Raw genomic sequence first — 15,413 nt, 5'->3', positions numbered from 1 at the left:
AATCAGTAGACCCATGCTTGTTGGTCCCACTATATTGCCACAGCTTTCAAATACATATTAATAAAGTTTATTGGCTTTCTTCTTTAAGAATTATAGCTTATTATTGTATAATATATAACAGGCATTCATATAACTTTTGATCATCAGTATTAGGATGGTAATGGACTGCACATTTTCTGTGTAATAGGATTAGACAGAACGGTCTCACTTTGCAACCAGGTTATGTAAATATGCAGTTATTCTGCTCTCAAAAACAGACAACATTAATCAACACTTTAGAGTTGTAATCGCACAGCCTTCGTATTGGAAAACTGGAAACAAAAACTGTGTCCTTGTGTCCCCAAACCTCTCTGGCTGTAAAATGTTAACACTTGGCAGCAGCACTGGTCACACTCATCCCACATCAACCTCAACCGAGTATGTCCTGTAACCTGTGCCAGCTGTCTAGAGGTAGATCAATGAGAGTTAAAACTTGGCAAGCGCTTTCAGTGTCTCCTCTAAGCTCAGATCAAAGAGACCTTTACCAGGTCAAAAACCCAAAAAAGAAATAAATAAGATTAAAATTATCTATGATAAGGCAAAGGGTGAGGATTCCAGTTAGACAACTGGATATTTTGGGATGTCCTTTCAGGGATATATATATATATATATATATATATATATATATATATATATATACACTTCAGTTTGAGGGAGAATGTTGGCCTGCTAAAGTCCTGCAAAAGTCTTGGTTGAACGCTGAGACAGTTCAATGCTTTTCCTACATATTAAACCAAGAATATGATCAGCGTCTAAATGTAAACAGCAACCTTATATTTTAAAAAATCAATACTAAATACATTTGGAAGGAAAGCACCAATAAAAAGTGCAGTATTTCTGCAGTTTCAGAAATACTGTTTTAAAATTTAAAAGCTCTAAAAGTCTTGAAGTTGACTTGCGCCAAGCTTCATTTTAATTAAACTTGTGCGGGCAGGACACCAAAACTGACACTGGGTGTACATTCTCTTAAATCTGGATCTGAATCCAAAGAATATTTGTTCGTTTTGAATTGTCCTTATAAGGTATAGTTAGGTCAGAACCATATTGAAACCGAATGCATAACAGATGTTTTGTTTATTTGTCAAAAGTTAATCAGTTTGTATTGTTTTTATACCTCAGCAACAACTAAACTTTCTGGCCACGTTGTTAGATACACCTTCTCAGCAGCTTGTTAACACAATTAACGAATCAGCCAATTGTGGAGCAGCACACAATGTATCTAGGCATCTATATATGGTGAAGAAAACTTTGGGAGGTAAAAAAAAGGGGATGTGAGATTTGAATATGGCATTGTTGCTTGAGCCAGACAGCCAGTCTTAAACTGCTGATCTACAGGGAGTTTTATGCACAACAATCTATCGGTTTGAAATGGTCCGTGTATTATAAATTATCCAGTGATCGGCTGTTGTGTAGAACAAAAAGCCGTGTTGATGTCAGAGGTCAGAGGAGAATGGGCCGTCTGGTTCCAGAAAGGTAACAACTGCTCATGTTAAGAAGAGTGATGTTCTGTTGGAGTTTGTTGCTTTATCAAACGTAATAAGAAAAAAGCTTCTAAATACTCCTAAAACAAATGTACCTCAGCTCATTGTCCCTGAGAACGGCAGAGATTAGAGCAAACCGTAAAACCCAGGCCAAACCAGAGCTCCTACTGTAATTGGTTGAGTCCATTGCCCTGACAACAACCTTCCCTCAGCCAGCAGGGTTTTAATACAAAAAGGGTTGAAACAGGCACTGGGATGTTGCAGTTGTTTAGAGTCTGTCCAAACTCAGGGGCTGCAACCTTCGTAAGACCCGGCCCACATAGACCGGGTCCTACTTCAACTGCAAAAAAAAACAAAGACCGGTACAGATTGGCTGTGAATTTGGACAGTCTAGCCTTCACCGGCTTTATATGTTCCTAGATATAAAAATATACCACCAAATGAATCACAAATACCATGTTTATTAGTACTATGTTTAACAACCCTAATCTTAATTTCTGAACAAAGCCTGTATCACTTCATTTGTAGAGAAACATAATAAAGTAACCAAACATTAACATTATTTATCATCTGGCTGAATTACTCCAGCTTTTAACTCATTGCACAAAGCCAGCAGGAGTTTGAAAGCAACTTCCCGGTAGATAGGTGCTCTGTCTTGGCATGGCGAGTCTCGACCACCCAGCCAATCAGCTGCAAGCCAGCGAGGCAAGCCGGCTGTGCGGGGGCGGGGATGTCTAAACGCATCCGAGCACTTTTAAAATTAAGCAATATGTCAGCAAAACCGAGCAGATTTCAGGTTTCCACGCCTAACTCCTGGCCTAAAAACGTTTAAAGGTAACTTTTATATCACAGAAAGCATAATATATCTAATTGTATTCTCAGCTTTTCATTCCTCTCCACCGTTGCTGTTTCCGGTCAAACGATCCTCCTCAAACCGCAACGAATCACGGGATAGAATTAGCCACAAAGGATACGCCAGACACATCCATCAAATCTGGGGAAAAGAAGGCCACATTTGTTGGCCGGATTTGAATTTGGACAGCCTTCGGCGCATCACTGTGACATAACCGGCTTTCAAATTCAGCCTACGATAGAGGCAGCCTCTGAGTTTGGACAGACCCTAAAAAAATGTGAGAAAAGAGTTGAGCACGCACAGCACCAGATTAGAAAAGTTTTGTTCATTGACTTGTTTTAAATATGTAATGAATGATTTGTGTGAAAAAAAAAACTTCAAATTGATTTAGCATGTGTGTGTTTTGTACAAGTATTCATAATGATTTAGTTGTACAAGTTAAAAAGTTTTGCTGTACAACTTCTCACATAATTTACAGGTGTTCACATATAAGCTTAGATGTTTTTAAAACAGTTCTACCTTCATAAAGAACCACTGCTTACAGCAAATATGTGTATAAAACCATCTCAAAACACACTTGTAAAAGACAACACCGGGTGCCTTATTGCTAGCAAAGCTTAAAAAAAACTGGGGCTTCAATTCACACAGGCTCACCAAAATTGGAGTAAAAGGGTCGCCTGGTTCAACTGGTCTTGATTTTTTGGCTGCGCCACTTAAATGGCGATGGTATTTTAGCGAAAAATATAAAAGGCCTGATCCATCCTGCCTTGTATCAACAGTGTAATGGTTGTGTTGGCGTAATGGTGAGGGGAATAATTTCTTGGCCCCCTATGTCCCCCTTAGTCTTGACAGAGCATTGTTTAAAAGCCACAGCCTCCTTAAACGTTGTTGCTGGCCATGTCCCTCCCTTTATGACCACAGTTTACTCATCTTCTGGTGGCTAGTTTCAGCCGTATCATACACAGTGTCTCAAAGCGCAAATCTCGAACGGGTTTGATGAACGTGGCAATGACCGTTCTCATATAACCTCCACAGTCACCACATCTTAAATAAAAAAAAAACAAAAGATACATTCCTCAGAGTACAATCTTAGAGGAATGTTGTAGGAATATTTCTGGCACCTGTTTAAATCTAAAGCACTTCTGAAGGCAAAGGGGGATCCGGCACGGTACTAACAAGGTATGCTTAACAAAGTAGCTAGCGAGCGCAAACGCTTTGTTTCTTTGTTTTTCCTGAAATGTTTTTTTTCCTCTCAGATTTCCAGACGTGTAGCGAGTACAGAGAGAGGAACCACACCTTTCACATTAGATTATCTCACACTAAATCAGTTTTATAGAGGCACTAAAGTGTGTATGACTACTGGCCCTGAAAGCAGCTCTGTCTTCGAGAGTTATGACACATTTTGGGGTTTTTTTATAGCGCGTTGTAGGGGAGCCTTCAGTCAGGGAGGCTGTACAGAGCTGAATACCGAGAGCAATCTCAAGTGATTGTCACACCAATTGATCTTTTGATGGCTTTGTTTAAATGAGTGAAACCAGAGGGATTCGGCTCAACTTCTGCTTGCGTTGTCTCAAGGGGTTTCGAGGGGAAAGATGTATACCATCCGATCTCCTTTAGGAACGCAACAATTATATCGCTTGGTTTTACCTGTAACAGCGTGAAGGCGGCAGCGGTTTTAGCCTAAAGGAACATATTGTAATCCACACAAGGTATGCCGCCTCTCCAGCAGCTCAGATTACCAAATAAATGGGAACGACGTGCGTTCCGGTGGTACACAGGCACATTTTAAAAGGAATCCTATCAACAAGATGGAATCCACAAAGGTAAATCCTTCTGAGCTTTGAGGATAAATCAGATGTCAAAATTAATCTGAGTACTTTATTGCCTTGGAAGTCTGTGCTTGTGTTTGTTGGGGGGGGGGGGGGGGACTACAAGGAGTTCTGCAGCCCTTTCATACAGAAGTGAAGTGATTAACACCAACCCTTCCTCTGCCCTCTCAAAGCAGCTTTCTCTCTCTTCCTCTGCCTCTCTTTGTGCACTCCAGCCTCTCAGTGCTGCCAAGCCAGCGCCTGGCAGGCTCCTCTGCTCGTGGCGCATTAGGATGCAAAGCGCTCCATGTCGAGGGAGAAGGGGAGACTAACAAAAGCGCTTTAGTGTTGCAAAAACAAGCCCATCGGTGCATGCTTGTGAAAAGATCTGTGCGTCTGCTCCGACTACCCCAACTCCCCCTAGTTCTCTGCATCACTTCACCACCCCTTCTGCAAAGAGAAAGCTCTCGGGGGAGATGCATCCATTTCGTGTAGTTCTCACTCCTCCTTTTCCTGTGTCTCATGCGGCAGGTCCAAATTGCTTTGCCGGAACGACGATCATCCCAGCCGGAATTGACGTAAAGGTGGACGACTGCACCATCTGCCGCTGCCACAACGGAGACTGGTGGAAGCCGGCGGGGTGCTTGCGGCGGGAGTGCCTCAATGGCCAGTCGTCGTCATAAAGAGAGAGACTCCACTGTGGATGGTGGATAAACTCAGGCAAGGCTCTGCCTACTGCGCCATTTTATATGATTGACAGGGCATGAGCACAATTCCTTTAAAAAAAAAAAAGGGTGGGGGAAAAAAGGAAACAAAAAGTAATATGGAAAACAGACGGCATAGAGTTGAGGAGATCCTCTCACAAGCTTCACACAGATCCAAGATTTTTGCCAGTGAGACGATGGTGGAAACTGTCTCACGGCTGTTTCCGCCCCGCAGTTTTACTCGCCCTATATATTTGCAAAAACTCGACTCTGTTGCTTTCTCTCAGAAAGTTTCTAAGCTTCTTGAACTTTTTTTTTTTCCTAACCACCGGCAACGTTGAACTGCTTTCGTCAAGTTTCTGTATGTATGTCATCAGCTTGTTGTTACTACATGTTATTCACGACCTCGCTGGTGTTGTAAAGTTCTAACAGCAGGAAAAAAAAAAAAAAAACTGAAAGCACACTTTACTGCGCTTTGTTTGTGTGTTCCTGGTCATACTAGGATTACCACTGCAGATAAGCTTGAGTTCCCCCAAGTTCCCCCCCCTAAGAGCTTGTTTACAAAATGCACATTAACATTTGTCTTCATAAGACTTTTTAAAATCAACGTGGCTGTCGCTCACCTCTACCCAACCAGCGTCATGTTTTATAAACTGCAATGAATCCTACCAGACTGTTTTTCTTTTCTTTACCTGTATGCCGTTGTTTTGTGTCATGTCTCTGTTTAATAGCAGCACAAACTGAGAAGGTTGGTATTACCCTGTGTAGCTGAGCAGGAAGCAAGATGGCAGCCGCTGCAACTCTTTGGAACGAGCAGCAACCACTGGGAAAAAACAGGCCTTTCCCGAGCAACTTCTTTCATTGTTGTTGTTTTTTTTTTCTCCGAGGCTTGGATCCTCCAACTAACTAACTGCTTGAACTTGTTATCAAAGCACTTAGCGAGCCAAGAGCAGCCGGCTTTAATTTTCCTTAATCAGTACTATTCTGTAATAAATCATCCAGCTGGGTGCTTGGCGCTGCCTGCTTGCTGGGCAGATTCAGCGCGAACCGGCACACAAAGGAGGGGTTGGAGGGGTTCTGCACATGGCTGAGTACTTTTAGGGAGCATTCACAAGTGTAACATCCGTGTGAGGACACAGCCGTGCCATCCATCCACTGTCTAAAGCACAGTGTGTTGATCTGCACTAACTTAGGCACTTAAACCCCACACATAAGGCTTGCTAGATACAGCGCGCTAAAAAGTAACACTGATTATTTAACACATTTTCATTCCAGGCTCTCTTGAATACACCAGAATGTCTCTGCCAGTGTGGAGCAGCTGTTTGGTCATGACTATAACATGCAGCAAACTAGTTTTTGTTGGGGGTTTTTCTGCACCGGTCGTCAAGTTATCCAGTCTGAGACAAGTAGCCAGCCTACCAGGCACCATAAACAAGAGGTTTCACATGATAAATACTGCTCATTAATCCAAAGGTGAATTTCCATAAGCTCACTCCATGCATCCCTACAAATTTTTTTCCCCCACCATTTCAAGAAAATCTGTTTCCGTTAACCTTTTAAACCCCATTCCTGTGCAGTGATGGATGAGTTGCTTAATAGCAGCTTCTAGCCCTCTGTAATGAGACAGAAATGAACAGAGGATTAAAGACCTGTGACTAAAGAGGTGTATCACCTTAAAAGGCATTAAAACTAATTTTAGAAGCTCCTCCCGTCTGGTTCTCTGCTGCATAGCTGCGGACATTGGAATAAACTGGGCAAATTTCAGTCTTAAGGAGGTAGTTTGGATTGTTTTTAAAAGTTTCTGTTAAAACAAGTAACTCTTAGTGTCTTAATTTAGGGGAAAAAAAACAGATTTGTTGTTTCCAGAGGCTGAAGCTAACAAGAGATCAAATTTCTACCTTCTTAAACAATTCCATTCTCCAACAATCTCACAGAGCATTTCGAAAATGCTATTATTTTGCGAAGCTCTATGTGCGTTATGTGGCTATTTTCACAAAAGCCAATGATTATTTATACAGGAAACACGGGTAAGATTGTGCGGCACATGAAAATATACTGAAAAAAACAACATATAAAGGGTTTCTGGTCAGAGTAACTCCCGCTTAGCAAAGTTAAATACTGTAAATTTCAACATGAATATGTTCACTTAAACTGATGTAGTTTTGATTTTTACATTGCTTTACTTTCATAATTATTTATTCAGACCAGAAATGCTATACGTGTCCCTGTCTGCAGGAAGATGACTTGTGGTGCGCCATCTTCGACCTCCATCTCTTGCGTACATAATAGTCACCTTCTCTGTAAGTGAGTGCTTAATGCAAAGATGATACGTTTTTCAAGCTTTACAAAATAGCATTCATAGAAGCTTCTATAAGGTTGAAGTAGTTTTAAGACTATAGAAATGTGCTTTAGTTTTGGCCTGTCTCATACTAGCCGTCACCTTCATGCTAAATGAAGTTAACATGAAAGTTCACTTCAAGCCAATCTTTTAGCTATTTGAAACAAGTTCAGCTAAAAATATTCACATTCATGGAATACACTCTTGGATTGAGTCTCAACTAAGCAGGAAACTGGTTTTAGTTCTGCCCTTGTTTCCTCGACCAAACCACATCACATTGGTAAACACTGAAGGCTTTAAAGGTACGTCTTTTTGTGCCCAGATCCGTATCATGGAAATGTGTGAGAAATTACCAGAGCCTGGAAGTTTCTTAAATTGGCAGCAACAATGATTGCGATCAGAACCTCATACTAACTAGGAAGCATCATGTTGGAGGAAGCTTTACTGCAGCAGGAAAAGGGGCTGGAGGCATTTCTCACCATAAAACACATTTCTTTGTTAAAAGTGAATGTACACTACCAGTCAAAAGTTTGGACTCGCCTTCTCATTCAATGATCTGTCTTTATTTTTATCACTACCTCTGGGAACTCCTTCAAGACCATTTCAGGTGACTAACCTCATGTAGCTCACTGAGAGAAGGACAAAAGTATTTAGAAATACTCTTGGGATAAGTGGGTATTTCAGGAAAAGCAAAAATATACAAGATGTCTTGAGTTATTACACAATTTTGTGTTAGATGCATAATTATATTTACATTTGAGCCATAGTTTTGCAATGTATGTGTAAAATGATGACATTTTATTTAATGAAGACGGTTTAATTTTGTTGTTTTACACTAGGTGGAGATTTTGAGTTTTAAAAAGGATTTCAAAATAAGGGAATGGAAAACGAACAACTCAAACTAAAATGGTACTGTAATAAATTAATATTTTTGGATAGGAACCAGTGGCACAATTACATCCAGTATGCAGATGTTTTTGTTGTATTTAGTTTAAAATAACTAAAGACTTAAAAATAATAATTATCAAAACTTCCTGCAAATTGCACAGTTTGTATAAAATGCCAGATACGCACACATAAAATTCAAATAAAACAAAAATACTTCAAGTGACCCGGGAGGGTTAATACAATGACTTCACCCACTCCCACAAATATGATTCCTGAAAACCACTTAACAGCTACAACCTAGCTGGCTTCAAAATACAGTACCGACGACCCACAACATTCAACACATCAAACATGTCATTATGTGCTGCTGTGCCCCTCTTTATGCTTTTTTTTCCTTGAGGTAATCAAGTCCTCTCTGATGTAGAGTTCTTGACAGAGAGCCTTCACTGATATCTTCACAGTCGATGGATACATGGCTATGACATCACCCGGTGTCTGTCATGCATTTCTAAAAGTTTAACAACTTATCAAGATGTTTAAATTTGAAAAACTTGGGAAAAGAGGCTAAAACGCTGTGAGATCTGCTGGTCGCCCAAATCCACCAAAAGCATAAACTTGGATTATGCGACAGGCTGTCATTTTGTGCACCTGCAGCAAAAAAAAATTGATGTTCCTGGACTGACAGTCAGTTACTTAGGTGGAATAAAACAGTATCAACCAACATCACTTCAACATAACTCAGACATTGTTTGGCAAGGAAAACAAACAAATTTAACTACAGTCTCTTTTGAAAGTGTATTAATGTCTGCTAATATGCTCAGGCATTGTATCCCAGTCACAATACATATTTAAATTGTTTTAAGGTACTTTTGCTTTTGCTAAAACCTCACAACAACATGGTATCTATCTAGCTTCAGATAATACTAACACAGAACACCACCTCACTAAAAACAAAAATCCACACTGTCCCTTTAAGAGCAACAACAGAGTTTGCATGCTTTTCATCTTTTGGCTGCTGTGATTTAGCATCTTTCTGTGCGCAGAGACAGAGCTCATCTATCTGGCTACAGGTCTGCAGGCTCATAAAGCAAATCTGACATGAAAGGTTTATCAGCTGCAGCCTCTGTGCTCCAGACATTTCAGAATTATTAAAGGGGATTCATTCATCATAATTACTTTAAATGTCATCTAATTATTCAGCTTACAGATGTATCAAAAACAGGGGGTGGGGAGGGAGGGGGGGCTGGTGGGGGATTACAAGTCAAAGCAGAGACAGACTGAGGAGAGAGAAAGAGTCCGCCAGCTGACAGGACCACAGCCTGCATGGACAGGACACAAAGGCAAAGCTGCCACCACAGATGCCTTATTGCTTCTGTTCCTGATAAAGATTCACAAAGTGTGGCCTTTGGCGATCGCACAGACTGAACAGCTCCGGACCGCTTTAAGTGCGGGCTTGGATCGCTCCTGCTCGTGGTGATTTACCGTTAGATTTTACCCCCAAAACTACTCATCGTTTCATCCTCCGACGTTCCAGAAACAGCCAGTGGGTTCAACGCAAGTACAAGGACAGGAAGAGCAGTTCATCCACAGCTGACACTCAGGAGGCTGGATCTAAAATACACTGACAGGTTTGATAAAGGTAAAAGAAAAATAAAATAAAGACAAAGAAAAAAGAAAGAGACAAAGACGACGCAAACTTGGCGGATATGATTCGCACAGCAGAGCTACTTGATCCTTATTGAAATGTGACATTGTAGCTCATTGTGCTTCTTCTGGCAAATGCATACCCAACGCCTCTGAAGTGCACAGCTTTTAGCAAACTAAATTGGATGAACAATGGCTTCTCATTTCCTTGATTTGGGGAGCTGCTCTCGTTGCCTGAGCTGGAAAGTAGGACGACAGAAGGTGAAGTGGCTGTCAACAGAAAGTTAAACAGCCTCGACTTCAGATCAAGTGTAGCTGCAAACGCTGGAGCAGAGTTGTTATTCAGGTTGCTCTCAGAGAGGAAATCAAACAGCAGACCATATAATCCGGGCTATGATTTCAGCTTCATTGCAGCAGGTTGAATGCAAGCATGCAGCAGGACTGCACTGCTGCATATTGCTCGTTGCTCTCCAAGTAAACTCATTAGACAGAAGATCACCCCAGTGGCTTTCTTCGTGAAATGACGTGCTTTAACATACAGTTTCAGACTTTTGGTTTGACAAAGGAGGCTACCTTTAAAAAAAAATAACATCTGCTATTCAGGCAGTGTATCCCTGAGAAAACAATGTTTTTACCTGAAAAAAACACGTGGATGTACAGATCAGCTGCTCAGTCTGTTGGTAACTTTCTGCCAAGAAACTTTAGTTCTTTTTTTTTTTTTTTTTGGTCTATTTGTAAATCTGTTGAAATGATAACCCATCTGTCCTGTGTTCTCACCGCAGGCATTTTGTACAGGTTCACCCTTTCGCTTTTTTTTCCCCACGAGACACCGATTTACTGTAGCTGGAAACTATAAATGATTGTTTTATCCCCTTATTTCATTCTGCAACAAAACTGTTAAATGAAGTGTGCCTGGAAATCAACACAGATTTAGTGAAGACAGATTAAAACCCTGTTACTATACAATCAATTGTATTTTTTTTTTTTTTTTGGAGGCGGGCAAGCACTGAGGATCTGTTGAAAGTGGACTCGGCTGCAAAGACAGCAAGATTTGAACTTGCGAGCATATTTGATTGTATTTGAATACGTGCTCACACAAGTTCAATTTAATCCAACAGAGTCCACATTTCAAAGCAATCCTTGGCGTTTCAGTTGTTGTTTATATGTATATATCTTCAAATGTAAAATGTATATTCTGCAATCTCAGCTGGAGTAAAAAAAAAAAAGTCATCAAACAAAAAAAAGATGTATTATTCATTTAGACAAAACATATTTTGTTAAATAGACTTAAAAAGAAGTGTTATTCAAAGAATGTGTGATGTTTTTTTTTATTCTTTCGTGTCAGACCAGCTGTTTTTTTTTTAAATGAGAGGATAGTTCAGAAAATGTCTTGTCCCGGATCACCTTGAAAGACATGAAAACATCTAAAAACAAGCCCAAAAAAGAACACGACTTGGAGGATGCTGTTGGACAAATCCCACTGAATTTTTTCCCTGCTTAACACGACGACTGCTTCGCCGAAGCGGAAAGCAGCGAAACCCAAAGGTAATACATTTCTAAGGCAGAGGATTTCCAAATAAATAAATAAAAAAAAAAAAGCACACAGTCCTGCTAGCTCATGGTTGCATGAGGCAGAATAGGGAGATACCAGTGCTTAATGGTTTTGTAATGCTCTCAGAGTTCAAGGGCATTACTCACTGGTCCGTTCTTCCATTCCATTTCATTACAAGCAAGTCCGCGCTTCTATCTCGTCCTTCCTGCTAATTGCCTTCCTCCACCTCCCACCATGAGCAAAAAAAAAAAAAAATGGGTGAAGCAATTTTATGCAGCACATTGCAATCAATAGCAATTAAGTGCGTCCCTCACTAATCCCGTTGAAAATGGTATCTTGGGAGATGGCGAGCAGAAGGTATTTTAAAGCTCACACATACCTGAAAGTCTTTTTGAGTGCAAGGGCTTCTTTTTCCTCTTCTAAAACACAATATTGACTTTCTGTCAGGTTTTTGGGGGACCCATTGTCTGCTATATACTAACCAGACATCTTCAATTAGATAATTGCCTCTCTCTCCTACACACATCCGCATCAAAGAAAGTAATCCCAGTTTAAAAAAAAAAAAATTATAAAATCACAACACATTGATTTGACACGGCAACAAACAAAACAGATTTTTTTTCTGAAGGTGCTGAAAGCGAGCCGAAGATCGACAGGCGTCGGTGCTGAGCCGCAGCGTTGTTGTCAAGAGGCGGCAAATTATGATCCAGTTCAATCTCATCTCAGTCGATCTAACTTCAGAACTAAATCCAGAGCCACGCGCTTCCTCTGCAGGGTGGTTCATCTCATCCCAGAAAGTCTAGTATTACCAAGCTACAACTTTACATCAAACAGTTTTTTTTTTTTTCTTTTTCTTTTTTTAAAACAATGCTTTTCACCACCTCATTATGGATGAGCCTGGGTGCTTAACCTCGTGGATGTTTCCGGGGTGAGAAAAACTCAATACCAGAAACAGACCATGTTAGAGGGATAGCTATATTTAGCAGGGCAGGGAAACCGAATAAGCTGAAAGACATTAATGACGAGAGTTGTGTCTGGACTGCCTTATTTACCCTGCGGCTACCGTGAACCCTGCCACAGAAGTGACGGATGGCTACCTGACCTGAAACGACAAGAGAAACTCAAACGCGATCCGGTAGCAGGAATGTACAACCGAGGCCAGGTTAGAGTATTCGCAAGACAAATTTGTTAAAAATTCTAAAGTTGGACACGATCTAAATACCCCTGAATTAACACAAACATACGGTGAAAATCCCTCACAGTATAACAAACATACAGACACTTCATAAATTATGCAAATGTCTGCGCATATATTTTATTATGTTATTCAGGTGATGAAAGCTACACAGTTCCCCACAGACATGATTTGGAGCTATATTCCGAGAACACAAAGTTGCGTTGCAGTTGTGCAACGGCTATTGCAGTCTTGTGAACCGCAGCAGGCAGCCATTGGTTAAATAGTATATACCTAAAACGGAACAACTTTCATTTTGATTCCTGTAAGATTTCATGCATGGATCAGATCATAAAATGAATCATTATTGCTTTTAGTTTGCTAAACAATGAGTAATTTATGCTAGAAATAAACATTTAAAGAGTGAGTAAAATCTCACAAGTTATTCAGGGCAGATAAAAAAACAAAACTGGTCTTAATTTAATGTTGAGGCACAGGAAGGAGGCGGAAGGCCGCGATGCAGTTGATGATCCAGGTAGAAGGCGCCGACCACACCTTCCCTCGTCTGACAACCGCTGGTTTGTAGGATCCCTGCGGATCGTAGATGATGTACTGGGTGCATAAGGCCTGGTCAGAGCCCGGCTCGGCGTGGTAGGCTGCCGCATTCAGGGTCTGCGTCACGTCGCTGTCCGGCTTGGGCTGCCGGGCCAGGAGCTGGCCGCCTCCTTCTCGCAGCAGCTTAGCCAGCTCGTCTTTGGTCGGTGCCTTAAAGGAACCGCGGAGGAAGAAGAAACAGCCATCGAAGAGGGGTGGAAGCTGGAGAAAGAGAAAAAAAATAACTAATTAATGTGTTATTTAGGGTTTTTGTCGGGCTTGTACGGCTCCTAATTCCTGATGAGTGATTATTATTCTATTAAAAGCGTAGCCCTGAAAACCTGCAGCACAAGCAGAAAACAGAGAACCTAAATTCTTGCGTTTCTACCAGCGGAATAAATTATTCCGGCTTATTTCTGTTTAAGAAATAATTAAATCTTTAAGAAGTTATTATCAAATACACTAGACAAATGCCAGGGTTGGATTTTTTTTTTGTATCTATTCTTTGCTAATGACAAAAGAGATTTTCATAAACGTGGAGAAAAAAAAAAGAAGAACTACTAAACTATTTAGTATTGCAGTTTAAAATCAGCAGTGAATTAAGGCAGGAGAGAACTGCTGAAAGCAACTCAAGGATTGTGGCGTATAAAAGGAGAACATCTGGGACTTTCAAGTAATGAGGTTCTTTGATTATAGCCTAGACAAATATGACCTTTTCTTAAGTGCATCACTGTCTCTTTATTACCATTTGACATCACATATAAACGTAAACAATTCTTCCTCACAGCAGGAGTGGGAAATAAGAAAGAAAACAAAAAGAAAACAATGTCCTGTCATTTATAAAGCAAATAGAAAAATTTACAAAGTTTATTGCAAATAGATGACATGCATGGCAGCCCTGGTGCTTCGCATATTTATTGTTTTGTGTGTTTGTTTTGCTTTCTGTGACCATTCGGCAATCACTTTCAGTAGAAAAAAAAAGGGTATCAAAGCAGCCTAAGAATCATACAAAAAAAAAAAAAAAAAGAAGATCATCTTTCTGACAACAACCCTCGCCAGATCTGGAAGGGAATAAACAACATCATTAACTTCAGAGGCAAAAATTCACACACACCCCCGCTGTGAAGTCTGAGGGCTCATTTACAGGGCAACCAAATAGTATCTCTGCAAGTTCTGAACCCTGCAAACCATCTTCACTTCCTCCAGACTGAATTTAGGCTTAGGAACCTGAGCTAGGCGTCTGGGCCAAAATGAATGCCCGGTAACGTCTGCACACAGACAGGTGTTGGATCGGCTGGTCATCTGACGTGATCAGAACCACTTGGAGCTTAACCCGCTCCAGGCTGTATAGATGAAAGTGGACTTCTAGAGAACACTCCTCACACTACCTCCTCATCCTCATCCTCAACAACACTGTCTGCTGTAGATCACTACCGGTTTTTAAGAGCCACCCTTGCTCTGGACTTGAACCGATCCCAACGCCTAGGCACTGTTCAGAAGGAAGGACCAGCAGGGACCGCTTTTCCTGCAGCAACTCAAGAGATGCAACCTTCCACAGGAGCTGCTGGTCATCTTCTACATCGCTATCAGTCAGTCTGTCCTATGTTCACTGTGCCGTTTGGCTCATCTACAACAACAAACAATTGGGCCTTCAGAGGGATTCATCGGGACCGACGTCCCAGGGTCAGGAAAAGGGAAGCCAACATCTCCGCAGAACCCACTAATCCTGGACACAAACCGGATTTATTATTTTTTTTAGACATTTACGTTCAGGTTGAAGCTGCAGAGCACGATTTGCTAAAACCAGCCGCCACAGAGACGTGGTTCTTAACCACAGGCCCAGATCGATACCAGGCTTATTTGCGCCAGTCCGGTTGTTGTTGTTGTTGTTTTTTTTTTGGGTTTAATTTAATGTATTAATTAATGTTAACTAGAAAAAATATGTCCATTTACCTTTGTTTGTCTATTGCATTTAAATTGTCTTCACAGAGCAAAGTGGAACAATTCCTTGTATGAAGCAATTTCTTGGGAAATACTCACAATTTGTACGAATTGTATTGTTCCCAGTGCAGAATCGCAACTTTTTGCCCTACATCAATCCCTATAAATGGACTACACACTAAAATTCAATTTCGATACACTGCAGCCTCAAGACAGAAAGTTCAGTTTTTCTGTCAACCTGTTTGCTATCTGGTGAGAAAGCAGCAATTTTCAAGCGCTGCCACAAATTCTTGTTTGAACCGAGGTCATGACTCTGACTTGGCCAGTTGCAAGGTGTTTGTCTTTTTTTTTTTTTCCTTCTTCTTTTCTTGGGTCGTTTAGGCACAGTTTTAGCTGT

At 40.8% G+C, this 15,413-nt stretch overlaps 2 protein-coding genes across 2 annotated transcripts in view; one reads left to right on the top strand and one right to left on the bottom strand.

Moving 5' to 3' along the window:
- The window catches only part of vwc2l (von Willebrand factor C domain containing 2 like), a 46,421-nt gene extending 41,084 nt beyond the window's left edge, over positions 1 to 5,337 (top strand). The window contains exon 3 of the mRNA XM_036139492.1: positions 4,713 to 5,337. Coding sequence (XP_035995385.1) covers positions 4,713 to 4,864 — 152 coding nt within the window. The 3' untranslated portion in view covers positions 4,865 to 5,337. The remainder of the gene's footprint in view (positions 1 to 4,712) is intronic.
- Positions 5,338 to 11,930: 6,593 nt separating this feature from the next.
- The window catches only part of bard1 (BRCA1 associated RING domain 1), a 32,955-nt gene continuing 29,472 nt past the window's right edge, over positions 11,931 to 15,413 (bottom strand). Inside the window, exon 11 of the mRNA XM_036139491.1 lies at positions 11,931 to 13,297. Within this exon, the coding sequence (XP_035995384.1) occupies positions 12,962 to 13,297 (336 nt within the window). The 3' untranslated portion in view covers positions 11,931 to 12,961. The remainder of the gene's footprint in view (positions 13,298 to 15,413) is intronic.

This window comes from Fundulus heteroclitus, chromosome 7 (genome assembly GCF_011125445.2).
Source record: "Fundulus heteroclitus isolate FHET01 chromosome 7, MU-UCD_Fhet_4.1, whole genome shotgun sequence".
Taxonomy (NCBI): Eukaryota; Metazoa; Chordata; class Actinopteri; order Cyprinodontiformes; family Fundulidae; genus Fundulus; species Fundulus heteroclitus.
This window is presented reverse-complemented; position numbering and strand designations above follow the sequence as displayed.